Below are 23,107 nucleotides of genomic sequence, written 5' to 3'. Positions count from 1 at the left end.
GATATGGCTTCACAGGATCCCAGAATCATGGAATTGTAGAGTTGGAGGGGTCCCCCAGGGGTCATCTAGTCCAACCCGCTTCAAATGCAGAAATCCCAGCTTTCCCTTGCTGCTGGCACCTGTGCAAAGCACTTCTCTCTCCACTTCCTTGGAAACTGTTTGAGGAAGTGAAGCAGTTCCTGACTCCTTTCCCAGAACAGGAATGACGTCAGGGCTGGGGAGGGTTGACCACAGATGCTGACCCACCCACAGAAACCCCGCCCCCTAAAGTGGAAGCCTACATCCCATAATGACTTCCACAGAAGCCGGTGACGCACACTTTCCATAAGAGGAAGGCTACAGTCCTGATATTCAAGTTTGCTGTGGATCGGGGCCTGATCTCAGTGACAAACTCAGGATGAAAGCCTGGTTTTAATAATAATAATAATAATAATAATAATAATAATAATAATAATAATAATAATAATTTTTTATTTATACCTCGCCCATCTGGCTGGGCTTCCCCAGCCACTCTGGGCGGCTTCCAACAGAATATTAAAATACAATAGTGCGTCAAACATTAAAATCTTCCCTAAACAGGGCTGCCTTAAGTCTGATAGTTGTTGTTCTCTTTGACATCTGGTGGGAGGGCATTCCACAGGGCAGGTGCCACCACCGAGAAGGCCCTCTGCCTGGTTCCCTGTAGCTTTGCTTCCCACAGGGAGGGAACCGCCAGAAGGCCCTCGGCGCTGGACCACAGTGTCCGGGCAGAACGATGGAGGTGGAGATGCTCCTTCAGATATACTGGACTGAGGCCGTTTAGGCTTTCAAGGTCAGCACCAACACTTTGACTTGTGCTCAGAAACATACTGGGAGCCAATGTAGGTCTTTCAGGATCGGTGTTATGTGGTCTCGGCGGCTGCTCCCAGTCCTCAGTCTAGCTACCGCATTCTGGATTAGTTGTAGTTTCCGGGTCCCCTTCAAAGGTAGCCCCACGGAGAGCGCATTGCAGTAGTCCAAGCGGGAGATAACCAGGGCATGCACCACTCTGGCCAGACAGTCTGTGGGCAGGGAGGGTCTCAGGTTTTTAGGGCAGCTATGGCCAACACTGCAGGGTAAAGGTAAAGGTACCCCTGCCCATACGGGCCAGTCGTGTCCGACTCTAGGGTTGCGCGCTCATCTCACTTAAGAGGCCGGGGGCCAGCGCTGTTCGGAGACACTTCCGGGTCAAGTGGCCAGCGTGACGAAGCTGCTCTGGCGAGCCTGCACCAGCGCCGCACACGGAAACGCTGTTTACCTTCCCGCTATAAAGCGGTACCTATTTATCTACTTGCACTTTGAGGTGCTTTCGAACTGCTAGGTGGGAAGGAACTGGGACCAAAGGACGGGAGCTCACCCCGCCGCGGGGATTCAAACCGCCAACATTGTGATCAGCAAGTCCTAGGCACTGAGGTTTTACCCACAGCGCCACCCGTGTCCCTAATTGTAGAGTGGGGAGGGTCACTCAGTCCAACCCCCTGCAATGCAGGAATCTCTGCTGAAGAATCCCTGGCAGCTGGTGAGGATCTTCTCAGGACCTGCTGTCCAGGAAGACCTGCCTGCCTCAGACCAAAAGAGACTCCGCTGTCTCTCTGTTTGGGGAATGTTCCCTCCCGCCCAGCGCCAGCACTCTCTGATTTCAAGCACCATGGGAAAACAGAGTAATTCAATCTGGCCTTTGAAGCTGTGCTCTCTGCATATTTCTAATGGGGCGAGGTTGAGTTGGATTTGATCCTTGTAGGTTGTTTTGATGCTTACTTTCATAGCACAGAATCGTGAAGTCGGAAGGGAACCCAGTGGCCATCTAGTCCAACCCGCCACAGTCATGGCTGAAGACTCCCTGGCAGATGTCCATCCAACCTCTGTTTGAAAACCTCCAATGGAGGAGAGTCTGCCACCTTCGGAGGGAGTCTGTTCCAGCATTGAACAACTCTTACCTTCAGGAAGTTCTCCCGAATGTTTAGTGGGAGTCTCCTCCCTTGCAATTGGGATCCATGGTTTGGGGCCCCTTGCTCCATCTTCCATGGGACAGCCTTTGAGGTCTTCAAAGATGGCCAACCCAAAATCTCTCAGCCTTCTGCTCACAGGTCCTTAAAATATCAGTGGAAACAGCTGGTCCTGGCGAGTATTAATCGCTTTCAATTTTAACTTAAGGTCGGCCATTTGTCCAGTCTAATTTTAATTCATTTGAATTAATTTTGGGATGCATTTTAATTGTTTGTTTGTTTGGTTGGTTTTATATTGTGTTTTATATGATGTTAGCCGCTCTGAACCCAGGTCTGGCAGGGGAGGGCAGGATACAAATAAAATTTATTATTATTATTATTATTATTATTATTATTATTATTATTATTCTACTGTACAGGCTAAGCATACCCGTTCATCATGAGGTTCGGTTTAAATCAAGCCGTCCTTTGTGTATGCAAAGTGTAATCCAACACATTGGTCACCTGGGCAGGTGCCATGACATTACCCAGGTAATAGCCAAGCGCCAACTTTAAATGAAGCACCAGGACCAAGAAAGTTTTCCTGTTCATTTCCGGCATCACATTGAAACTGAACCTGATTCATTTGCTTCACCCGCTGATTCAGAAATAGGTGTGTCTCTTGCTGCTGCTGCCTGAACACACCTGCCCTTGTTGGATTTCAAGTTCTTTCTCAAGGGTTTGGATATCTCCATGCAGTGTGCAGTTAACCTATGGAAGCTTCTGATGGCGTCTGTTCCCCTGTCAAGGGGCTCTGGCTCTCAGAGAGTTGAATCCATCGGTTTATGTCCTACCCTCTGAAGCAACAGAAAACAGCCTAGCTCCCTCTTCCATGTGACAGCTCTTCAGATTTTTGAAGGTGGCTGTCTCTTCTCCAGGCTAAACATGCCCAGCTCCTTCAACCGTTCCTCATCAGGCTTGGTTTCCAGCTCCTTGATCAATTCAGTCACTGGACACCTTCCAGCTTGTCATCCTTCTTAAATTGTGGTACCCAGAACCGTGCAGATATCCGGGCAGTGGGCTCCCCCCCCTCCCTTGCCCTCATGCTACAGTTCCCAAACTTCAGTGGACACCACCACTACCCATGGAAAGGAAGGGAGGGAGGGGGGAGGGAGGGGGTGTTAAAGGGGGAGAGAGGTGATCTATTTGTGTGGCTGCAAATGTGGTTCGTAAGTGAAATGATGGGATCGTCTGTCTCCAGAACTTCCAAATTGTAACCTTCTTCTATGTTTTGACACCAGTACCTGAGCAAGAAGAAGCTACTGCCACCTGGTGGAAAATGCTCAGAAGACAGACATGGAGTCAATGCAAAAACATTCACCTTGCAAGATTCTGTGCTTTAAAACCTGTTCTTTGTCCTCGCCTTCAAAGTTCCCATTCCAGCGGTACCCATGAGAGGCTAGGTTGGCCTGCACCCACCCTTTGGAATACCTCTTCTCCCTGCTCCCCATACAACTCTGGGAGTAAGTCCCAGCAAGACTTATTTCAGCACAGGCAGGAGAGTTTTTGGTGCCCCCAGAGACTGTCACTATTCAGCAAAAGGGATGCACCAAGAATTTAGGTTTGTGGATTAAAGCGCTCTCTCGTCCTCCTGTGTAACAAATCATTTTAAAAAGAAACGGACTTCTCTGTGGTTGTGAAAGGGATGGGGAACTTTGCTTGGAAAGTATGGAAACGGTTAACAGCGAGGCGTGTAAACTCCCTCCGTGCAAATCAGGTTAAATGCACCATGTCTTATAAATAAAAGAGAACAAATTATCAATGAAGTCTGTCTTCTGGGAAAGCTTTGTGAAGTTTCAATAGATGTGACACCTGGAGGAGTCCTTCCTTTGAGAAATTAGGAGAGCCATGGCTAATCCAGCCCAGCATCCCGTACTCAGAGTGGCCAACCAAATACCCCAAAGGGAAATCTGCAAGCAGGATCTGAGCCCAAGTGCTCTCTCCCTTCCCGCAGTTTCCAGCAGCTGGCATTCAGGAACATTTGCTGCCTCTAACCTTGGAGACAGAGCAGGACCATCCCGCCTAGTAGCTATCAATAGTCCTCCCCTCTCCTCCATGAGTTGTTCAATCTTCTTTCGAATCCATCCCACTCAGTGGCCATCACTGCCTCCTGGGACCATCATTCAGCCCAGACACTGAGGTCCACCTCTGAGGGCCTTCTGGTGGTTCCCCCTCTGCGAGAAGTGAGATTACAGGGAACCAGGCACAGGGCCTTCTCGGTGGTGGCGCCCGCCCTGTGGAACGCCCTCCCATCAGATGTCAAGGAGATAAACAGCTATCTGACTTTTAGAAGACATCTGAAGGCAGCCCTGTTTAGGGAAGTTTTTAAATGTTTCATCGCATTATTTTATTATTATTATTATTATTATTATTATTATTATTATTATTATTATTATTAACACAGGATCAGGTCCTCCTGGTTTTGGCAACGTCTTATTCCAAACTAAACTTTGTGCCTGCATATATATTCCAGGAAGAACAGCCTTTACCAATATATATATATATATTCCAGGAGAACAGCCTTTACCAAAGGTGTCATGGGCTTTGAAGACAGTTGAACCCAGGATGCAAGGGAGAAACGTGCTAAGAGGAAGGCAGGCTTGGCAAACCCTCACCAGGATCAACTCCTGCCTGGAAACTAATGTCCCCACTGTGGAAGGATGTGTGGATCCAGAATTGGCCTCCACTGTCACTTACAGACTCACTGTTAAGACCGTGTTTATGGGAGACAATCTTACTCAGCTACGAGTGTTTGCCAAAGAGAGAAGAGTCCAGGAAGGTGTGATTTACTGCTGACCAGGTATAACTAGTTCTGGTGGCTGCCTTTGCCAGGAGTGAATCCCACCCCCAGTCAATCCAGTTTTAAGCTTCCTGGTTCCAAGAAAATCAGGTGATGAATCAGAGGAAGTTGCCTGGCTTTGCAGATGTGCTCAAGCAGCTGCTGCTCAGAAAAACCTCTCCTCCTCTAACTTCTGGTGGATGCAGGTGCCCCTACAAGGGGCAGGAAAACACTTTGTTAGGCAACCTCAGTTCAAAAACTTCAAGCGCTTGTCTGTTCCACTGTCAAACATCTCTTACCCTTAGAAAGTTCTTCCTAATGTTCAGTTGAAATCTCATTTCTCGCCATTTGAATCCACATAATTTGAATAGATTTTCTCTTGTGGCCTTTAGACAGCGTTTCCTTGCCATTCTCCCATGGGGGTCATTGGCTCTTGTGGTCTGGATCACGTGGCTCTTGATCTGCACAGGGCTGGCATCTTCTGTCAGTATCCCTGGCCATTGGCCATTCGCACACAGCACAGTTAAGCTATGGAACTCTCTGCTACAAGGGGCAGTGATGGCCACTAACTTGGGTGACTTTAAAGAGGGATTGGACAAATCCATGGTGGGAAAAGGCTATTCACAGCCTAGGACCCTCGTACCTATAGGACCGCCTCTCCCGGTATACCCCACGGAGGACCTTAAGGTCCATAAATAGCAACACCCTAGACGTCCTGGGCCCTAAGGAAGTTAGATTAGCCTCAACCAGAGCCAGGGCCTTTTCAACACCGGCCCCAACTTGGTGGAACGCTCTGTCTCATGAGACCAGGGCCCTGCAGGATCTGATTTCTTTCCACAGGGCCTGTAAGACAAAGTTGTTCCGCCTGGCCTTTGGCTTGGAGTCAATTCGATTCCCTCCCCTCCCCCTCTTTTTCCCCCCCTTTCTCCTCCTGTGAAGAGGCTGCATCTTAATGTTTTAATGTTGTGTTTTAATCTTGTTTTTCAAGTTGTATTTTAATCAACTTATTTTTATTATTGGTTGTTAGCTGCCCTGAGCCTGGTCTTGGCTGGGGAGGGTGGGGTATAAATAAAAATTATTATTATTATTATTATTATTATTATTATTATTATTATTACCAACGCCTACTAGCCACAATGTGTAGGAGTAACTAAGAAGGGGTAATTTCCTTCATCAGCATGAATCACCCCATGGATGTGTGGGATGTAGCATCACAAAAGCAGTCAAATGCAACATTTCCTGTTTTCCCAGAGTGGACACACAAGGGAATGTTGCCCCAGCCAGGAGGACTTCCTGTCACACCTGGTCTGGAGCTTCCTCCCCCTGTGGGTGACCAGGTGTGACCCTGGGAGACCCCCTAAAAGGGCTAGTCACACAGCCATCTTCCTCTTTTTGCTCTTTTGCCACTTGGAGCTCTCTTTCTCTCTGTCATTTTGGCTTTGCGGCTTATCTTGGGTATTTCACAACTACACCCCTGGGCTAGGTAATCACTTCACAGATTTACCTTTCCCCCTCCAGGTGTATAGATATTATCCTACCACTTGCCTACCACTTTTGTGGTGACAGGTGGTGGTGTTATCCTACCATGGGCGTATTTTATTTATCCCACCGCTGCCACCAATTTTGTGGCGATCACACACATGGCCCCCAGTTGTTTGACGGTCTATTGATCCTGTGCCACCACTGCGATTGCTTTTTCCGCTGCCACCTCCCTGTTTCTCACGGGGACACACAGAGTCCAGACAGTTGTTTACATAAACAAATAATCAAGTTTATTTTTAAATGCAGGAACAAGCTTATGGTTACAGTTAGTTTTTCTTGGCAGTTTCTTAATCTTAGTTTCTTACCAACCTATATGTCCTAACAACTTCAAACTGATTATTCCAACTGTCTATCTGACTCCACCTAACAATTCCTCTCACTCTCTCACAATACAACTCGACCAACCCACTGCCTATTCCTCCCTCTTCCTTCTCCAATGCCCAAACCTCAACTGACTTCCAAAACCTCCCACTCTAACTTTTACTCCTCCTTTGCATTCCCACTGGCCAATCGCATCACACTCATTTAACCCTTTCCTTATGACCCACCTAGGAGGCAAATGCCACAACCATCTTGATGCTCTTTCTGTCTGCTGGCTCTCGGCCAGCAGCACACGGGCTCACTCCCTACAAGAGGACGAACCCAGACTTTTCTCTGTATCTGTAACCACAAGGTAAAGCCTGACTTCAGGATCACACAGAGGACTGAACGTGAGCAAACCTTATCATTACTTTAGAAGAAGATTACTGTGTCATTATTCTTTTAAGAGGGAACAAAAGCGGATTTACCAGGAACAAGTCCAATCTGGACCAGCCAGACTGGATTGCTTAACGCAAGGGATTCTCACGTATCCAATCAATTAGTTTCCTGCAATATGCAAGGGAATGTGCTCTGCTACTACCTCATTAGCGTGAGTGAGGAAGGATAATATTAATCAATATATCCTTTCCTACTGCCCTCAACATTCCCACGGAATGAGCTAATCACAGGTGCAAGGTCAGCCAAGCCACTTGCTATGATAATGGCCCAGTGCCACAACTAGATCTGTGATTAATGACAGACATCTTAGTAATGTCTGTCAGTTAGTCTGTGTGTTGGTTAGCCGGTTGGTGTTACTTGTTCGGTATTATGACCTGAATTGCTGAACTTATTTAGAGAAACAGAGATATTTTATACTTGTATGTATCTGTACATATCCATTCTGAAGGAAATCAGCCCTGAGTGCTCACTGGAAGGACAGATCCTGAAGCTGAGGCTCCAAGACTTTGGCCACCTCATGAGAAGAGAAGACTCCCTGGAAAAGACCCTGATGTTGGGAAAGATGGAGGGCACAAGGAGAAGGGGACGGCAGAGGACGAGATGGTGGGACAGTGTTCTCGAAGCTACAAACATGAGTCTGACCAAACTGTGGGAGGCAGTGGAAGACAGGAGGGCCTGGCAGGGGGTCACGAAGAGGCGGACACGACTAAACAACAACAACAACAATCTGCATATATCTATCTGCAAAAGCCTACCTATCTGTTTTTCTGAGCTTTGTCTTCTTTCCCTGCCTCTGTGTGGTGACTGGTAAAGGTAAAGGGACCCCTGACTGTTAGGTCGCAGACAACTCTGGAGTTGCGGCACTCATCTCACTTTACTGGCCGAGGGAGCCGGCGCACAGCTTCCGGTTCATGTGGCCAGCATGACTAAGCTGCTTCTGGCGAACCAGAGCAGCACACAGAAATGCCGTTTACCTTCCTGCCGGAGCAGTACCTATTTATCTACTTGCACTTTGACGTGCTTTTGAACTGCTAGGTTGGCAGGAGCAGGGACCGAGCAACGGGAGCTCACGCCGTCGCGGGGATTTGAACCGCCGACCTTCTGATTGGCAAGCCCTAGGCTCTGTGGTTTAACCCACAGCACCACCCGCGTCCTGTGGTGACTGGTGCTGGGAGCAACTTCCACTATGTGAGGATCTCACCTGAGATTTCCAGCACAATGGCTATATTCTGACCACAAGGTTGGAGGCAACGATGCTTCTGAATAGCCGTTGCTGTGAGAATATTGCTCTTGTGCCCGAATCCTGCTTGCGGGTTTCCCACTGGGGCATCTGATTAGCCACTGTAAGAACAGGATGCCGGACTAGATGGGCCAGTGGCCTGATCCAGGAGGCTCCTCTTTCGTTCTGCCCTTGGACTAGGCTAGGACCACCTTCTGCTCTGCATTTCTCTGGTCTAGATGATCCTTCGGGTCCCTTCCAACTTTGCAATTCTATGATTCTTTCTCAAACCATCAAAATCTTCCACACGCGTTTGTGGACCCTGCACTGGCGTTGGTCTGTGCAGTGCAGGACTCTAATTGAACCCAGGCGATTGGCTGCTGCGTCTTGGTTGCTTAGCACCAGGCATAAGGCCCGCCTCCCTCTGCTCCAGCCTGCTCAAGCTATGGGACCTGTTGATCACCTGTTGATCATTTGCAAAAGAAAGCGGAGACTTTGCTGGAGATCAGCGCAGACCCACAGCAAGACCTGGTGTAGATTTTGGAGGAAATGAAGCACCTTCTCCAATACACGGGCTGCTTCTTGGCCTTCTTCTCTGCCGGCTTCCTGATTGCTGCCACTTGGACAGACTGTTGGATGGTGAATACGGATGACTCCTTGGAGGTAAGGCAAAGAGAGAGGGAGAGGGAGACTCCAACGGCCACACGGCTGGCTTAGATCCATCAGGTGCAGCTTTCCAGAGCTAGGAGGACCGGTGGTGAGTGTGGGAGCAGAATGTATGGGTGTGGTTTCTGCAAGGACTTTGGACTGCGTCTTCCTTAGAATGAGAAAGAGAGAGTTGGCAGGAAGGTGGGAGAATCATAGCATTGTGGAGTTGGAAGTGGCCATGAGGGTCATCTAGTTCAACTCCCTGCAGTGGTGGAATCTTTTACCCAATGTAGGACTCGAATCCAAGACTCTGGAGAAGAAGAGTCTTGTGCTCTGCCGACTGGGCGATCCCCAGAAAACGTGAGAGGGTGAAGTCAGTAGGGAATGCTTTAGGTTTTTGACCAGTAATGCTGTTTTCCTGTGATCTTCCTGCTAAGGTAGTTTCTTAACCAGATTGTGAGAACTTTGCCATCCCTTTAAAAGTTGTTAAGCTCTGTATATAAGTAGAACACCCCATCGATCAGCTCAGAAGATTTTATCCTGTGAACTGCCCTGGGACCTGAATGTTTATAGGGTGGTATACAAATTTAATAAACAAACAAATAATAATAGAAATATTTTGTGTTTTTAGCTTAGATTTTATGTTGTGAACCGCCCTGAGGTCATACAAATTTAACAACAGCAACCAATTCCTGCACTGGAGGGTTGGGCCAGATGACCTTTGGGGGTCCCTTCCAAGTAAGAAGTTCTATGATTCCAGCTTATCCTACGCTGGCTGGCAGCAGCTGTCCAGGGTGTCAGGAAGGGAGCCTCTCCCAGTCCCACCGGACTGAACCCGGGGCCTTCTGCATGCAAGGCAGCCTCTCTGCCACCCGGTTACTGAAAGACTGCTGGGTCGCTTGGGTGCCCTCTGGGCAATGTCACCCCTGACTGCCAAGGGGACCCAGAAATGGCAAGTTTCGCAAGCTGCTTCTCTCTAGACTTAGGGGAAACTGGGAAATCCAATACCGCGAACAGCAAAGGGGTTTGGTGTTTTTTTAACCTTGCCTCCGCGGTTCAAAGGCACCTCCAGTTGGACCGCGTCCCCTCCTCTCCTCCTCGGTGTTTCATTAATGCGCCCTCGGGGTTAAGCGCATTCAGGCTTTGCACGTCCCGGCGCTGCGTCTGAATACCAACGCGCTCGGCGAAGGGCCTGCAGCATTAATACCTGACAGAATGAGTTGATCTCGCCACCTAAGCGGGTCATTGCATCCCTAAATATGGGGACGGGCGGGGGGTTAATGAGCCGTGTTCCCTGGAAAGGAGCCGGCGTCGGATCAGGGCGGCCAGACGCTGGCTCAGCTGGCAGTGCCGAGGAAGGGCTTTGCGCGAAGGAAGGAAGGAGATACAAAGAGGAAGGAAGAGAAGGAGAAAGGGAGATAGAGAGGGAGAGGGGGGGGGAGAGAGAGAGAGAAATGAAAGCATGGAAGAGAAAAGGAGAGAAAGAGGAAGGAAGGAAGGAAGGAAGGAAGGAAGGAAGGAAGGAAGGAAGGAAGGAAGGAAGGAAGGAAGGAAGGAAGGAAGGAAGGAAGGAAGGAAGGAAGGAAGGAAGGAAGGAAGGAGGGAAGGAGGGAGGGAGGGAGGGAGGGAGGGAGGGAGGGAGGGAGGGAGGGAGGAAAGGGGAGAGAGAGACAGAGAGAGAGAGAGGGAAGGAGGGAGGGAGGGAGGGAGGGAGGGAGGGAAGAAAGAAAGAAAGAAAGAAAGAAAGAAAGAAAGAAAGAAAGAAAGAAAGAAAGAAAGAAAGAAAGAAAGAGGCTCCAGACAAGGCTATCCGCCCATATCACTTTTCTTTCTTCTTACCCCCCAAAGTTGCATGTTTCCAAGATTATGGGAAATCCCCCCAGTTTCAGCGCTTGGGGTGAATTTCCGCGCCTGGCTTTAGGTTGCAAAACCAAACTGGTTTTAGGTGACTTTTTTCCAGTAGCCCTGAGATTGTTTTCCCAGCTAAAATGCGTGCAGCCTCCATCCTGGGGGTGGGGGCTTTAGAGGGGAAAGGTAACAAATGTTTTTTGGGGGGGTTGGAGATAAAATGTGAGCAGGGGGAGGGTATGACAAAGATGTATAAAATTATGCAAGGCAAAGGGGGAAAGAGAGATTGTTGTTTAGTCGTTTAGTCGTGTCCGACTCTTCGTGACCCCCTGGACCAGAGCTCACCAGGCACTCCTGTCTCCCACTGCCTCCCGCAGTTTGGTCAAACTCATGCTGGTAGATTCGAGAACACTGTCCCACCATCTCGTCCTCTGTCGTCCCCTTCTCCTTGTGCCCTCCATCTTTCCCAACATCAGGGTCTTTTCCAGGGAGTCTTCTCTTCTCATGAGGTGGCCAAAGTATTGGAGCCTCAGCTTCAGGATCTGTCCTTCCAGTGAGCACTCAGGGCTGATTTCCTTCAGAATGGAGAGGTTTGATCTTCTTGCAGTCCATGGGACTCTCCAGAGTCTCCTCCAGCACCAGAATTCAAAAGCATCAATTATTCGGCAATCAGCCTTCTTTATGGTCCAGTTCCCACTTCCATACTCAGATTTAAATAGAAACTGGCAGCTTCAAGGCTGTCACTTCTGCTGCTGGTGCTTCCTCTTTGGACCAGTCCAGAAGATAGGAAGCGGCTGCCTACTGAGTCAGGCCATTGGTGCATCCATCTCTGTAGTGTCTACCCAGGCTGGCAGAGGCTCTCCTGGATGTGAGGCATGGAGCTTCCTCCAGCCCTACCTGAAGATGTACCTGGGACCTTCTGCTCACCCCGTTTAAAGTGTGCTGTTCTGTTTTTAATCTCCGCATTTTAACATATCTGTGGTTTTGTATTGCTTTAATTCTGTTAGAGTTGAATTGCTTTACAACTTACTATTTTTCACAGACTTTTAGCCTTCTGCATTTTCCCTTGTGTGGTTTTTAATTTGTGTCAGCTCCATTGAGTCCCATTGTGGGGAAATGGCAGGATATTACCCCAAACTGTAGCTCTGGGATAACACAGCCCTTCACATAGAGGACTCATTCACAGAAGGAACCATCCTCTGTTGACTGGGGCACACAGAATAACAGAATGGTCAAGAGCTGGAAGGGTTCCCCAAAGGTCATGTAGTCCAACCCGGTTGCAAGGCCTCTCTAACTGAAACTGTAGGCTCCTTGGGGCAGGTCCTCATAGTAATAAGGATGATGGTCACTTTCTCCCACGTAGTTGAGCGCTACCTGCCGCGGCCTTTGGTGGGAATGCGTCACCAATGCCTTTGACGGGATAACAACCTGCGATGAATATGACTCTATCTTGGCTGAGCACCCAGGTACGTCTGCTGCGAGTTATTATTATTATTATTATTACTGGATCAATTCTGAAGGAAATAGGTCTTAGAGAAAGCATTTACTGGGACAGGTCGCCATAAGCTGAAAAACTTGGTTTTTGTTTGTTTGTTTGTTTTATTTGGTTTTCACTTTAATATTCTCAAAATCACATATAATTCATCATATAAACAGCTGTATAAACATAAAACACATTTAATTGAGTTACACGCTGTTCGCTTCTCTGGAATCATTATGCTGATGTCATAATGATCTGAAACTTTATTTATTTATTTATTTATTTATTTATTGCATTTAAATATCACATTTCCCCCCGCTAAGGAACTTAAAGTGGCATACATGGTTCTCTCCCACCCTCGTCCTTTAGTCCCTACAACAACCCTGTGAGGTAGATCAGTCTGAGAGGCAGCCTCTGAGCTCAAGGTCACCCAGTGAGGTGTATGGCCAGGGAGGGATTCGAACCTTGGTCTCCCAGGTCCTACTCTGACACTCTGACCACTGCGCCACACCACAGTCCCTCCCTTCTGCCTCCAGGCTCTTTCTTGTTTTGCAGTGAAACTGGTCCTGACCCGAGCGATGCTCATCACTGCTGACATCCTGGCTGGCTTCGGGTTCACCTTCCTCCTCCTGGGCCTGGACTGTGTGAAATTCCTCACGGACGAACCTGGAATCAAAACCCAAATCTGCTTCATAGCTGGACTGGCTCTGCTAACGGGAGGTAGTTGGCCGCAGAAAGCTGGGACTTGGGGTGGGTGGGGCTCGGGCTGGGAGATAGAAGGAGTTTATTTCCCCCCCCCCTATTTTTTTATTGATTTTAACAAATAGAACATATAAAACATACAAAAGTAAACACACTACAATACTACACAAAAAAGAAACAAAAGAAAAAACATTCTTCTTTCGTTGCTATTTCTTGAGATTTCCAATTTTTAGCTAATAGCAGTCTTGCTGCTGTAGTGGCATGCAAAAATAATCTAACATCTTTTTTGGGCAATTCCAATCGTATTATTCCAAGTAAAAAGGCTTCTGGTTTCTTAACAAAGGTATTTTTCAACTTTTTTTTAACTCATTATAAATCTTTTCCCAGAAGTCCTTAACTTTAGGATACATGCACCACATATGATAAAAAGTGCCTTCTTTTTCTTTGCACTTCCAGCATAAATTATCATTCGTATGATAAATCTTTGCTAATTTTACCGGGGTTAAGTACCACCTATACATCATTTTCAAAATGTTTTCTTTTAGTAGATAGAAGGAGTTTAAATTTAAAGTGTTAAAGTGATAATAGTGCTAAATTATTATCAATTTACGATGGGGCGGAAGGTCCTCAGGCTATGAAGGACTTGCTCACAAATTTATTCACAGCTGCACAAATTTTTATAGCCAGGAAGTGGAAGGGGCAAGCAAAATATAAAATGGAAGAATGGTATAAAGAGGTGTGGAATATAGCTATTAGTGATAAATTAACATGTGCCATTAAGGTAAGACAGGGAATATGCAGGAGAAATGATTTTGAGGAGACACAGAGGGTGTTTGTAGAATTTGTGCTGTTAAAGGGGAAAAGGTTAAATACCATCACAAGAGGTGTTGAAATTTGGAGAGGTTGGATAGGTACAGTGGAATGGTCTCGGGGTGGGGTGCACATTTTTATTCTTATTTATTTATGATTATTACATCGTCAACGTAAAAAAGGGATAAACTATGGGAAAGAAAAAGAAGAAGAAGAAATAGGTTAAAGTTGACCTCAACTTTCTAAGCAGGCAGTTCCAGAGTGTAGGTGTTGCCACACTAAACAACTGAGCTTCCACAAGTTTGGAATGGGGATGATGTGACACTTGCAAAATTGGCCATAGCCAACGGGGTCAGATCTACAAAAATTAGTGAAAAGCATTTAAAATACTCAATTAACTGAGGTTCTGCCCCCCACAAAGCCTGCCCTCCATAATGTCCTACTTCGGGGGGTATTTTTACGTGTGATTTCCCCCAAAATCTTGACTGCCCCTCCCTAACAAAAATCCTGGCTACACCCAGGCTTGCAATAGTGTCAATTCTGCTAATTGAAATGTTCAGTCTGGTCTCAGGTTCAGTGGTATCTCGGTTTAAGAACAGTCCTGTTTACAAACTATTCGGTATAAGAACTCCGCAAGTAGTGTTCCAGTTTGAGAACTTTAAAAAGTAAAGGGTAAAGGGACCCCTCTCCATTAGGTCCAGTTGTGGCCGACTCTGGGGTTGCGGTGCTCATCTTGCTTTACTGGCCGAGGGAGCCGGCGTACAGCTTCCGGGTCATGTGGCCAACCTGTCTAAGCTGCTTCTGGTGAACCAGAGCAGCGCACAGAAACGCCGTTTACCTTCCCGCCAGAGCGGTACCTATTTATCTACTTTTGAATTGCTTTTGAACTGCTAGGTTGGCAGGAGCAGGGACCGAGCAAAGGGAGCTCACCCCGTCGCGGGGATTCGAACTGCCGACCTTCTGATCAGCAAGTCCTAGAGGCTGTGGTTTAACCCACAGTGCCACCTGCATCCCTTGCAAACTTTGCCTCAGTCTAAGAACGGAATCCAAACGGTGGAAGGGCACCGGCAGCAGGAGGACTCATTAGGGAAAGCGCTTCTCGGTTTAAGAACGGCTTTGGTTTAAGAACGGGAACAGATTAAGTTCATAAACCGAGGTACCACGGTTGTTGTATTGCCCCATGCCACCCCAATCTCCAAAGAGTGAGAGACTCCAGGGGTTTGAGGCACTCACCCAGGGATCCGTTTCCTTGGAATGAAGGTCAGTGGAAACAGTGGTTTCTTCAGCTGATATGGCTTTATTTACACATATTGAGAACATCTGTACAACGACATTAGCACCCCAACAGATCTCGCTTCTCTGTTGGTCACAGCTTTTGATCCAGCACAGAGCAAGCAGGTCTCTGTATTTCCAGCTTCCAACCTGCTTTCAGCTCGGCTCAGATACACCACAGCTCTGGCTATTGTCTTCCTACTGAGCAGCTAATAATAATAATAATAGTAATAATAATAATAATAATTTATTATTTACACCCCGCCCATCTGGCTGGGTTTCCCCAGCCACTCTGGGTGGCTTCCAACAGAACACTAAAAGACAATAACCTATTAAACATTAAAAGCTTCCCTGAACAAGGCTGCCTTCAGATGTCTTCTAAAAGTCTGGTAGTTGTTCTTCTCTTTGACATCAGGTGGGAGGGCATTCCACTACCGAGAAGGCCCTCTGCCTGGCTCCCTGTAACTTTGCTTCTCGTAGCGAGGGAACCGCCAGAAGGCCCTCGGAGCTGGACCTCGGTGTCCGGGCAGAACGATGGGGGTGGAGACGCTCCTTCAGGTCTAGTGGGCCGAGGCCGTTTAGGGCTTTCAAGGTCAGCACCAACACTTTGAATTATGCTTAGAAATGTACTAAGCTAAGAGAAGAGGGTGGAGGAAAGCCGATACCCCTTAGCTTGGAAACCCCCCCTGACTTAGTTGCAGCTCTTGCACCCTGGCTCCGTCTTTTGGCGAGGACACTTAAATGGCCAGCTAAAAAGAAACTTGTCTGACCAGTTAAGCAACAGAATCCTCCATTAGATTCTAAGCCTCACTGGGTAGAGCAGGCATAGGCAAACTCGGCCCTCCAGATGTTTTGGGACTACAGTTCCCATCATCCCTGACCACTGATCCTGTTAGCTAGGGATCATGGGAGTTGTAGTCCCAAAACATCTGGAGGGCTGAGTTTGCCTATTTATGGGGCAGAGGATCCAAGCACATCATCCAGACCAGTGTCAGATTTACGTTTAAACTAAACAAGCTCTAGCTCAGGGCCCCACTCTCTTGGGGGCCCTCCAAAAAATTTAAAGGTAAAAAAACCTGGATGTACATTTCCAAAATATAAGATAAAAAACTAATAAAATAAAACCTATATCCAGCAACAGTGTTTTGTGTTGTGTAGGCTCCTATGATGTAAGTCATGGGCCCCGTCTGCTCGCCTGCTCCCTCAAATATCCCTGGTTTGCTTCTCTATCTATCTATCTATCTATCTATCTATCTATCTATCTATCATCTATCTATCTATCTATCTATCTATCTTCTATATATATGCCGTGGGTGGCGCTGTGGGTTAAACCACAGAGCCTAGGACTTGCCTATCAGAAGGTCGGCGGTTCGAATCCCCGCGATGGGGTGAGCTCCCATTGCTCAGTCCCTGCTCCTGCCAACCTAGCAGTTCGAAAGCACATCAAAGTGCAAGTAGATAAATAGGTACCACTCCGGCGGGAAGGTAAACGGTGTTTCCGTGCGCTGCTCTGGTTCTCCAAAAGCGGCTTAGTCATGCTGGCCACATGACCTGGAAGCTGTACGCCGGCTCCCTCAGCCAATAAAGCGAGATGAGCAACGCAACCCCAGAGTCGGCCACGACTGGACCTAATGGTCAGGGGTCCCTTTAATATAGGGTGCCTACATTCTGCATGGACTGGTCGCATGACAACATGTGCAAATGGCTTGAGATACCTATGAGGTCCATCAATTACCATATAGCATATATTCAACACAAAAAAACTGTCACAGTTTGTTGTTGACAAAGGACAGCTGGACATATAAAGGGCCCCATTACCTTCAGTAGCTCAGGGCCTCATCAAACCTAAATCCGGCCCTGATCCAGACTGACCCCTGCAAACACACCCGTGTTCTTTAGTCACATGGACAGAGAGAAGGATTTTCTTTGAGCCAGGCCACAGGAGTCAGCAATGGGACCTCATTTTAGCACTGTGGATCAGACCTTGAAAAGTGACGCACTGACTCATAACCATGTGCAGAGTGCAACTTGAACAATTGCATCCAGCCTCCATATTTCTGGGCCAAACATCCTCCAGGTCCAGCGTAATGTGGGGCAATGGTCAGAGTGATGCCCAGACATGCTGGGGGGGGGGCTGCACCCTTCAGTGCTGAAAACCTCCCCCAAGAAAACCGTGGTGCCCACACCGGGCATTGTGCCTCCCCGTTCTGGAGTGTGGACTGTTTGCAGGCTTCGGTTCTGCTGACTTTCCAAATTCAGAGCATGCAGTGGTGAATGAAACCTCCCAGTGGTACGAATTAAGCAGAGGATTTTACCTTTCATAGAGCTGCAGGGATTAAACGGAAACCCTCGTGGGTCGGAGGTTGCGGGTGCAGCCGTGCCAAAGAATTCAAATTCCACATGAGGCAAAGCTGGAATCTGTGACCTGGATAAATTATGCAAACGAACCACCTTTGCAGAAACTTTCCTGTCTTTTTTTTGGGGGGGGGGGTCATCAGCATCCTGCCCATCATACTGTTCTATAGAATTTCATCTGGCATTTCCTAGATGCTTTTCCTAATCTCTTCAAAGCCACATAATCTAGAAACTTGTCCTTTCCTCCTCCCTCCCTCCCTCTCTCTCTCTCTCTCTCTCTCTCTCTCTCTCTCGGTGCTGGCTGACTTCTTCACTCACTGCCATGTATTCTGGGGTCCTGTCGCTCCTGTCATTTAGTTTAATGCATTTTAAGAGACGGTGGAACCAGAGTGGCTGGGGCAACCCAGATGGGCACGGTAGAAAAATATATATTAAATTATTACTATGTTTACAGGGGTGGGAGGAATGTCTTGCCCATGCAAATAAAACCTTGCTTTGCAGATATCCACACTGCAGGGTGGCTGGGTATTGTGGATGACAAATTCAAGGTTACATTAGCCCTGCAAATTCTGTACCAGCTGAAGTTTCAGAGGCAACCCCACGTATAACGCATTGCAGTAATCTAACCTTCAGGTTACCAGGGTGTAGAGAATAGTAGTTAGGCTCTCCCTGTCCAGATAGGGACGTAGATGGGCCACCAGCCGAAACTGGTGAAAGTCACTCTGGACCATTGAGGCCACCTGAGCCTTGAGTGACAGCAAAGGATCCAAGAGGACCCCCCAGCTAAGAACCTGTTCCTTCAGAGGAAACGTAACCCCATCAAGACCAGGCGATCTCCCACACATCCGATCTAGGGAACCACATAGTAAGGGAAGTGCAAGTTGATTGTAGCATCATCATTGGGATAAATTTATTTCTTACACGGAGAAGCAGAGATTGGAGAATTTTGTGGGGCTGGTTGTTGCTAATGGTACAAACACATTCATGTCAAAGACATAATCTCCTTTTGCTCAAAACGCGGGGAAGGGTGTCTATTTGACCTGTAGACAAGGCATTTCTGAAGTTAATAATAATAAACAAGCACAACAGATGCTCTTCAGTCTCCTCCTCCTCCTCCTTCTTCTTGTTCTTCTTCCTGCTTGCTTTTTCAGAAATCTGCAGGCAGGCACCTCTCATTTTCAGTGTCCAAGACCACAGAGGAGGGTCACCAGTGGATCAGTGGCGGACAATATCCCAAACCAGGCAGGTAACATCTGGTGCTTGCTCTGTTTCTTGCAGGTGTCCCCGGGCTCATTGGATCCGTCTGGTACGCCATTGGCGTCTACGTGGAGCGCTCGACTCTGGTTTTGCATAACGTCTTTGTGGGCATCCAGTACAAATTCGGGTGGTCCTGTTGGCTGGGGCTGAGCGGGTCTCTGGGCTGCTTCTTATCTGGCTCCTTGCTAACCTGCTGCATGTATCTCTTCAGAGGTAAGAGCTGGGGGTGGAGGAGTCCACCATGCAAAATGTTCTTGTGGTTGTTGTTGTTTAGTCGTTTAGTGGTGTCTGCCTCTTTGTGACCCCCTGGACCAGAGCACGCCAGGCACTTCTGTCTTCCACTGCCTCCCGCAGTTTGGTCAAAGTCATGCTAGTACCTTCGAGAACACTGTCCAACCATCTCGTCCTCCGTCTTCCCCTTCTCCTTGTGCCCTCCGTCTTTCCCAACATCAGGGTCTTTTCCAGGGAGTCTTCTCTTCTCAGGAGGTGGCCAAAGTACTGGAGCCTCAGCTTCAGGATCTGTCCTTCTAGTGAGCACTCAGGGCTGATTTCCTTCAGAATGGAGAGGTTTGACCTTCTCGCAGTCCACGGGATTCTCAAGGGTCTCCTCCAGCACTATAATTCAAAAGCATCCATTCTTCGGCGATCAGCCTTCTTTATGGTCCAGCTTTCACTTCCATACATCACTACTGGCAAAATGTTCTAGGCCATCCCAAACCACACCTCTGTGCCATCAAGTCACTGTTCCCCGAAATGTGCCCATAAAACGCTCCCCTTGTCTGAAATCCTGGAGAACTGTTGCCAAATCATTGTGGACAAGACTGAGCTAGATGTTCAGACTCAAGATAAGGATGCTTCTTCTGTTCCTGAGTTTAGTGAATAGATAATCTACAGTATCTCTCCCCACCACCTGGCCCAGCTTCCAGTTTCCCCCTAAGAGGCCTGGATATTCCAAATTCCAGCAAGCAGCTAGAATCAAAAGGATGAAGACTGATGCAGCGATGCATTGCTGGGAGTTGTCCAGATGGCCTTTGGGGGTCCTGTCCAACCCTACAATTCTATGACCTCGGAAGATGGTGGCTTCTCCTTCATTGGAGGTTTTTAAGCAGAGGTTGGATAACCATCCAGCAGTAGAATCATCAAACTGTAGAAGAAGAAGAGTTTGGATTTGATATCCCGCTTTATCACTACCCGAAGGAGTCTCTTAGCGGCTAACAATCTCCTTTCCCTTCCTCCCCGACAACAAACACTCTGTGAGGTGAGCGGGGCTGAGAGACTTCAGAGAAGTGGGACTGGCCCAAGGTCACCCAGCAGCTGCAGGTGGAGGAGCAGGGAAGCGAACCCGGTTCACCAGATTACAAGTCCACCACTCTTAACCACTACACCACACTGGCTTTGGAGTTGGAAGGGACCCCAAGGATCATCTATTCCAACCCTCACAAGGCAGGAATCTCAGCTAAAGCACCCCTGACAGGTGGCCATTCAACCTCTGCTTAAAAACCACCAAGGGAGGAGAGCCCATCACTTTCCAAGGGAGTCTGTCAAACGGCTCTTAGCATCAGAAAATTGTTCCTGATGTTTAGTTGGGCTCTCCTTTCTTGTCACATGAATCCATTGGTTCGGGTCCTACCCACTTGTCACTTTTTTCCAGGGTGATGAGGAACCATTAGTGAGCACTTGTTGTTTGTTTGTTTGTTTGTTTGTTTCCGTGTGTATTTCCGTTTTACAATTTACAATACTCATTCTACATCCTTAAGGTATCAAGGACTTCCCTTCTCTTTCTATGGTTCATTTTACATACCTTAAATCCTTGCATGTTTTACAAAAATCAGTATTCCATTATTGCATCCATCATAACTAATTTACACTGTTGAATTTATCTTAATGCTGTCAGCGTTTTCAGCTGCACACAATTATTTGCCATGTAGTCAAGAAATGTTTGCCAATCTTCTTAAAAATTTGTGAGCACTTTTGGGGTTTGGGTTACAGGTAGATAGCCTTCTTGGTCTGCCGTGGTCGAAACAAAACAAAACAAAACAATCCTTCCAGTAACCTAAGGTGCTACTGGAAGGAATTTTTTTAAAAAAAATTATTTTTTTTTGTTTCGTCTTTGGATTTGGTCAGTTAACCATCTACAAATCCATCTAGCAGTAACTTTGCCCAACCACATTTTACCAGCTTTACTCAGCTTGTCATGGGACACATTGTCAAAAACCTTCCTGTAATCAAGATAAACAGTCGGGGATCCTTCAGCTGTGATTCCTGTATTGCAGGGGGCTGGATTGGATGGCCTTTGAGGTTCCCTTCCATCTGTGCAATTCTACGGCGATTCCCGCCCACGTTCTAACCAGCAGTGTTTTTGTGTGTTTCTCTCCCTTTCCGGGGCTCTGGGCTACAGATGTTGGTGCAAGCAGTTCGCTGCGGAAGACTTATTCTCCTCCTGGGATGAGCAGCCTGTGCCGTCCAGCCTCCCAGACAACTACTGCCAAAATGTACGCCATGGACACCAGAGTGTGAGGAAGAGGAGATCCAGAGAGGACTTCGCTCACCTCCTTTGTGACTTATGGGGCTGCCCCAGATGCCAGAAAGGGTCTCCAGAGGTTGTGATTCAGCCCCAAGGACTTTGGCTGTTTCCACCAACCATGTTCAGGACAATCTCTCATCCCTAACAAATGTCTGTTAGTTTGTTTTGAGAATCGTGCCTATGGTGAATGCAGCGGGTCCTGGGAAACACCCATAATTTAACCCAAGTGGTCAAATGGCAGGGGGTTGGACTAGATGACCCACTGGCCCCCTTCCAATGATTCCATAGCCCAAGAAATGTGGCTGTTTGACACAGCCTTGGCATGCACCTCATCAGCTGACTTCAGGGATCCCCTTCCGCAGCACACCCTCTCCTGCTTGTGGGGTCTGAATGTGCATGGCACTCATTGGCTGGATGCCATCTCCAGGGCCAGATTTAGATGGAGAGCGGCCCTCAGCTACTCCACTTGTGAGGCCCCTCCCAATCCCCCACCCTCACGACTAGAAGAAAATGGAAGAGTGTTATGAACAAAACTGTGTGAAGCCAAGGATAGTGATGGGTATTTAAAATTCTGCAATTCATAATATCTCCTCTAAAGGACATCAGAAAACGTCGTCAAAATTTGTTTAAGTTTGTTGCTTTCAATGTACAGAAAGCTCAGTGCGGACAACCTCTCTTGAGACATTGTGGCCCTTAATTCGTTTTTAATTCTTTTGAGTCTTGGAAAACTCCTCTCTCCTGAGCAGTTAGTGACCGTAAGGCTAAGAAATAGCCGTAAGATTGCTTCCACATTAGGAAAGGCCAATTTTTTCCTTGTATATAATTTGATCAAGTTATGTAAAAGACAGAGAGTGCTCTGTTGTAAGCCTATAGCTTTGTTTCACGTACAGGTTGCAAAGTGCAAAAGTTCTTCAGCCAATTATCCTATACATAAATCCCACAGGTGCAGGGAAGTCCAAAATACATATGAGTGTCTCTTCTGGAAAACAGGACAACAGCAGCCCAACGCACAGAATTGGTGGCATGCAATGAGGGACATTTTGGGAGCAATTCTTAGGAATCGATGCTGCTTTGGGGATTGCCTGAGTCTCTGCTTGCCTGCTATTTCCCCAACCTGTATATGTGTAAATAAACAGATATAACAAACCACTACAAGTCTCAAGCATACTTTGTCCCCCTCCTTCTTCTAATTCTTTGAAACAGACCCCCCACAACTGCAGTCCACAATCTTTTGGGGACCCCCACCCACCCCTTGGTTCCATAAACACGCCCCAATGCCCTCTAAAAAGCATTATTCAGAACAGTGGTCTGCATGACTGTTACGTACTGAGTTCAAAAGGATCCAGAATGCAGCAGTCTGATTGGTCCGCAGGAGCCACCCAATCCAACTCCAGGTGGAAGTGAATCTGCAACCTGATTGGCCTACAGGAGAATCCCGGAATAACCAATCACGTGGGGCCCATTGTGTAAATAATGTATATAAGGCAGACATTCTGGGGGAACTCCCATTCCTCCTCACCACTATGAGCTGAATAAAGAGCATGAAATCTGCACTCGACTCCGAGTACAGTGGTACCTCGGGTTACATACGCTTCAGGTTACAGACTCCACTAACCCAGAAATAGTGCTTCAGGTTAAGAACTTTGCTTCAGGATAAGAACAGAAATCGGGCTCTGGCAGCATGGCGGCAGCAAGAGACCCCATTAGCTAAAGTGGTGTCTCAGGTTAAGAACAGTTTCAGGTTAAGAACAGACCTCCGGAACGAATTAAGTACTTAACCAGAGGTAGCACTGTATATTTCAATGACCCACTAAGGAAGATAATGTTAGAAAAGTTGCACACACACACACACACACACACACACAGTCTCTGCGTAGCAGTGCAGGAGACTCCGGAGGGTCTTGTTTAC

General features: G+C 47.5%; 1 protein-coding gene across 1 annotated transcript; it reads left to right on the top strand.

Moving 5' to 3' along the window:
* Window positions 1-8,768: 8,768 nt before the first annotated feature.
* Window positions 8,769-21,988, top strand: CLDN16 (claudin 16). The gene is made up of 5 exons (XM_081911411.1): window positions 8,769-8,965; window positions 12,162-12,264; window positions 12,834-12,998; window positions 18,696-18,887; window positions 21,073-21,988. Exons 1-5 carry the CDS (start codon window positions 8,852-8,854, stop codon window positions 21,189-21,191), a joined length of 693 nt encoding a protein of 230 aa, XP_081767537.1. The 5' UTR covers window positions 8,769-8,851; the 3' UTR covers window positions 21,192-21,988.
* The last annotated feature ends 1,119 nt before the right edge of the window (window positions 21,989-23,107 follow it).

The sequence above is a fragment of the Podarcis melisellensis genome (assembly GCF_964234715.1).
Source record: "Podarcis melisellensis genome assembly, chromosome: 5".
NCBI lineage: Eukaryota > Metazoa > Chordata > Lepidosauria > Squamata > Lacertidae > Podarcis > Podarcis melisellensis.
Note: the sequence above shows the minus strand (reverse complement) of the source record. Positions and strands in the feature narration are given on the sequence as shown.

Coding starts and splice junctions, on each gene's coding strand:
- CLDN16 (XM_081911411.1), top strand. CDS start 8,852: ATGAAGCACCTTCTCCAATACACGGGCTGCTTCTTGGCCTTCTTCTCT. Junction 8,966..12,161: donor ATACGGATGACTCCTTGGAG/GTAAGGCAAAGA, acceptor TCTCCCACGTAG/TTGAGCGCTACCTGCCGCGG. Junction 18,888..21,072: donor CTGCATGTATCTCTTCAGAG/GTAAGAGCTGGG, acceptor TCTGGGCTACAG/ATGTTGGTGCAAGCAGTTCG.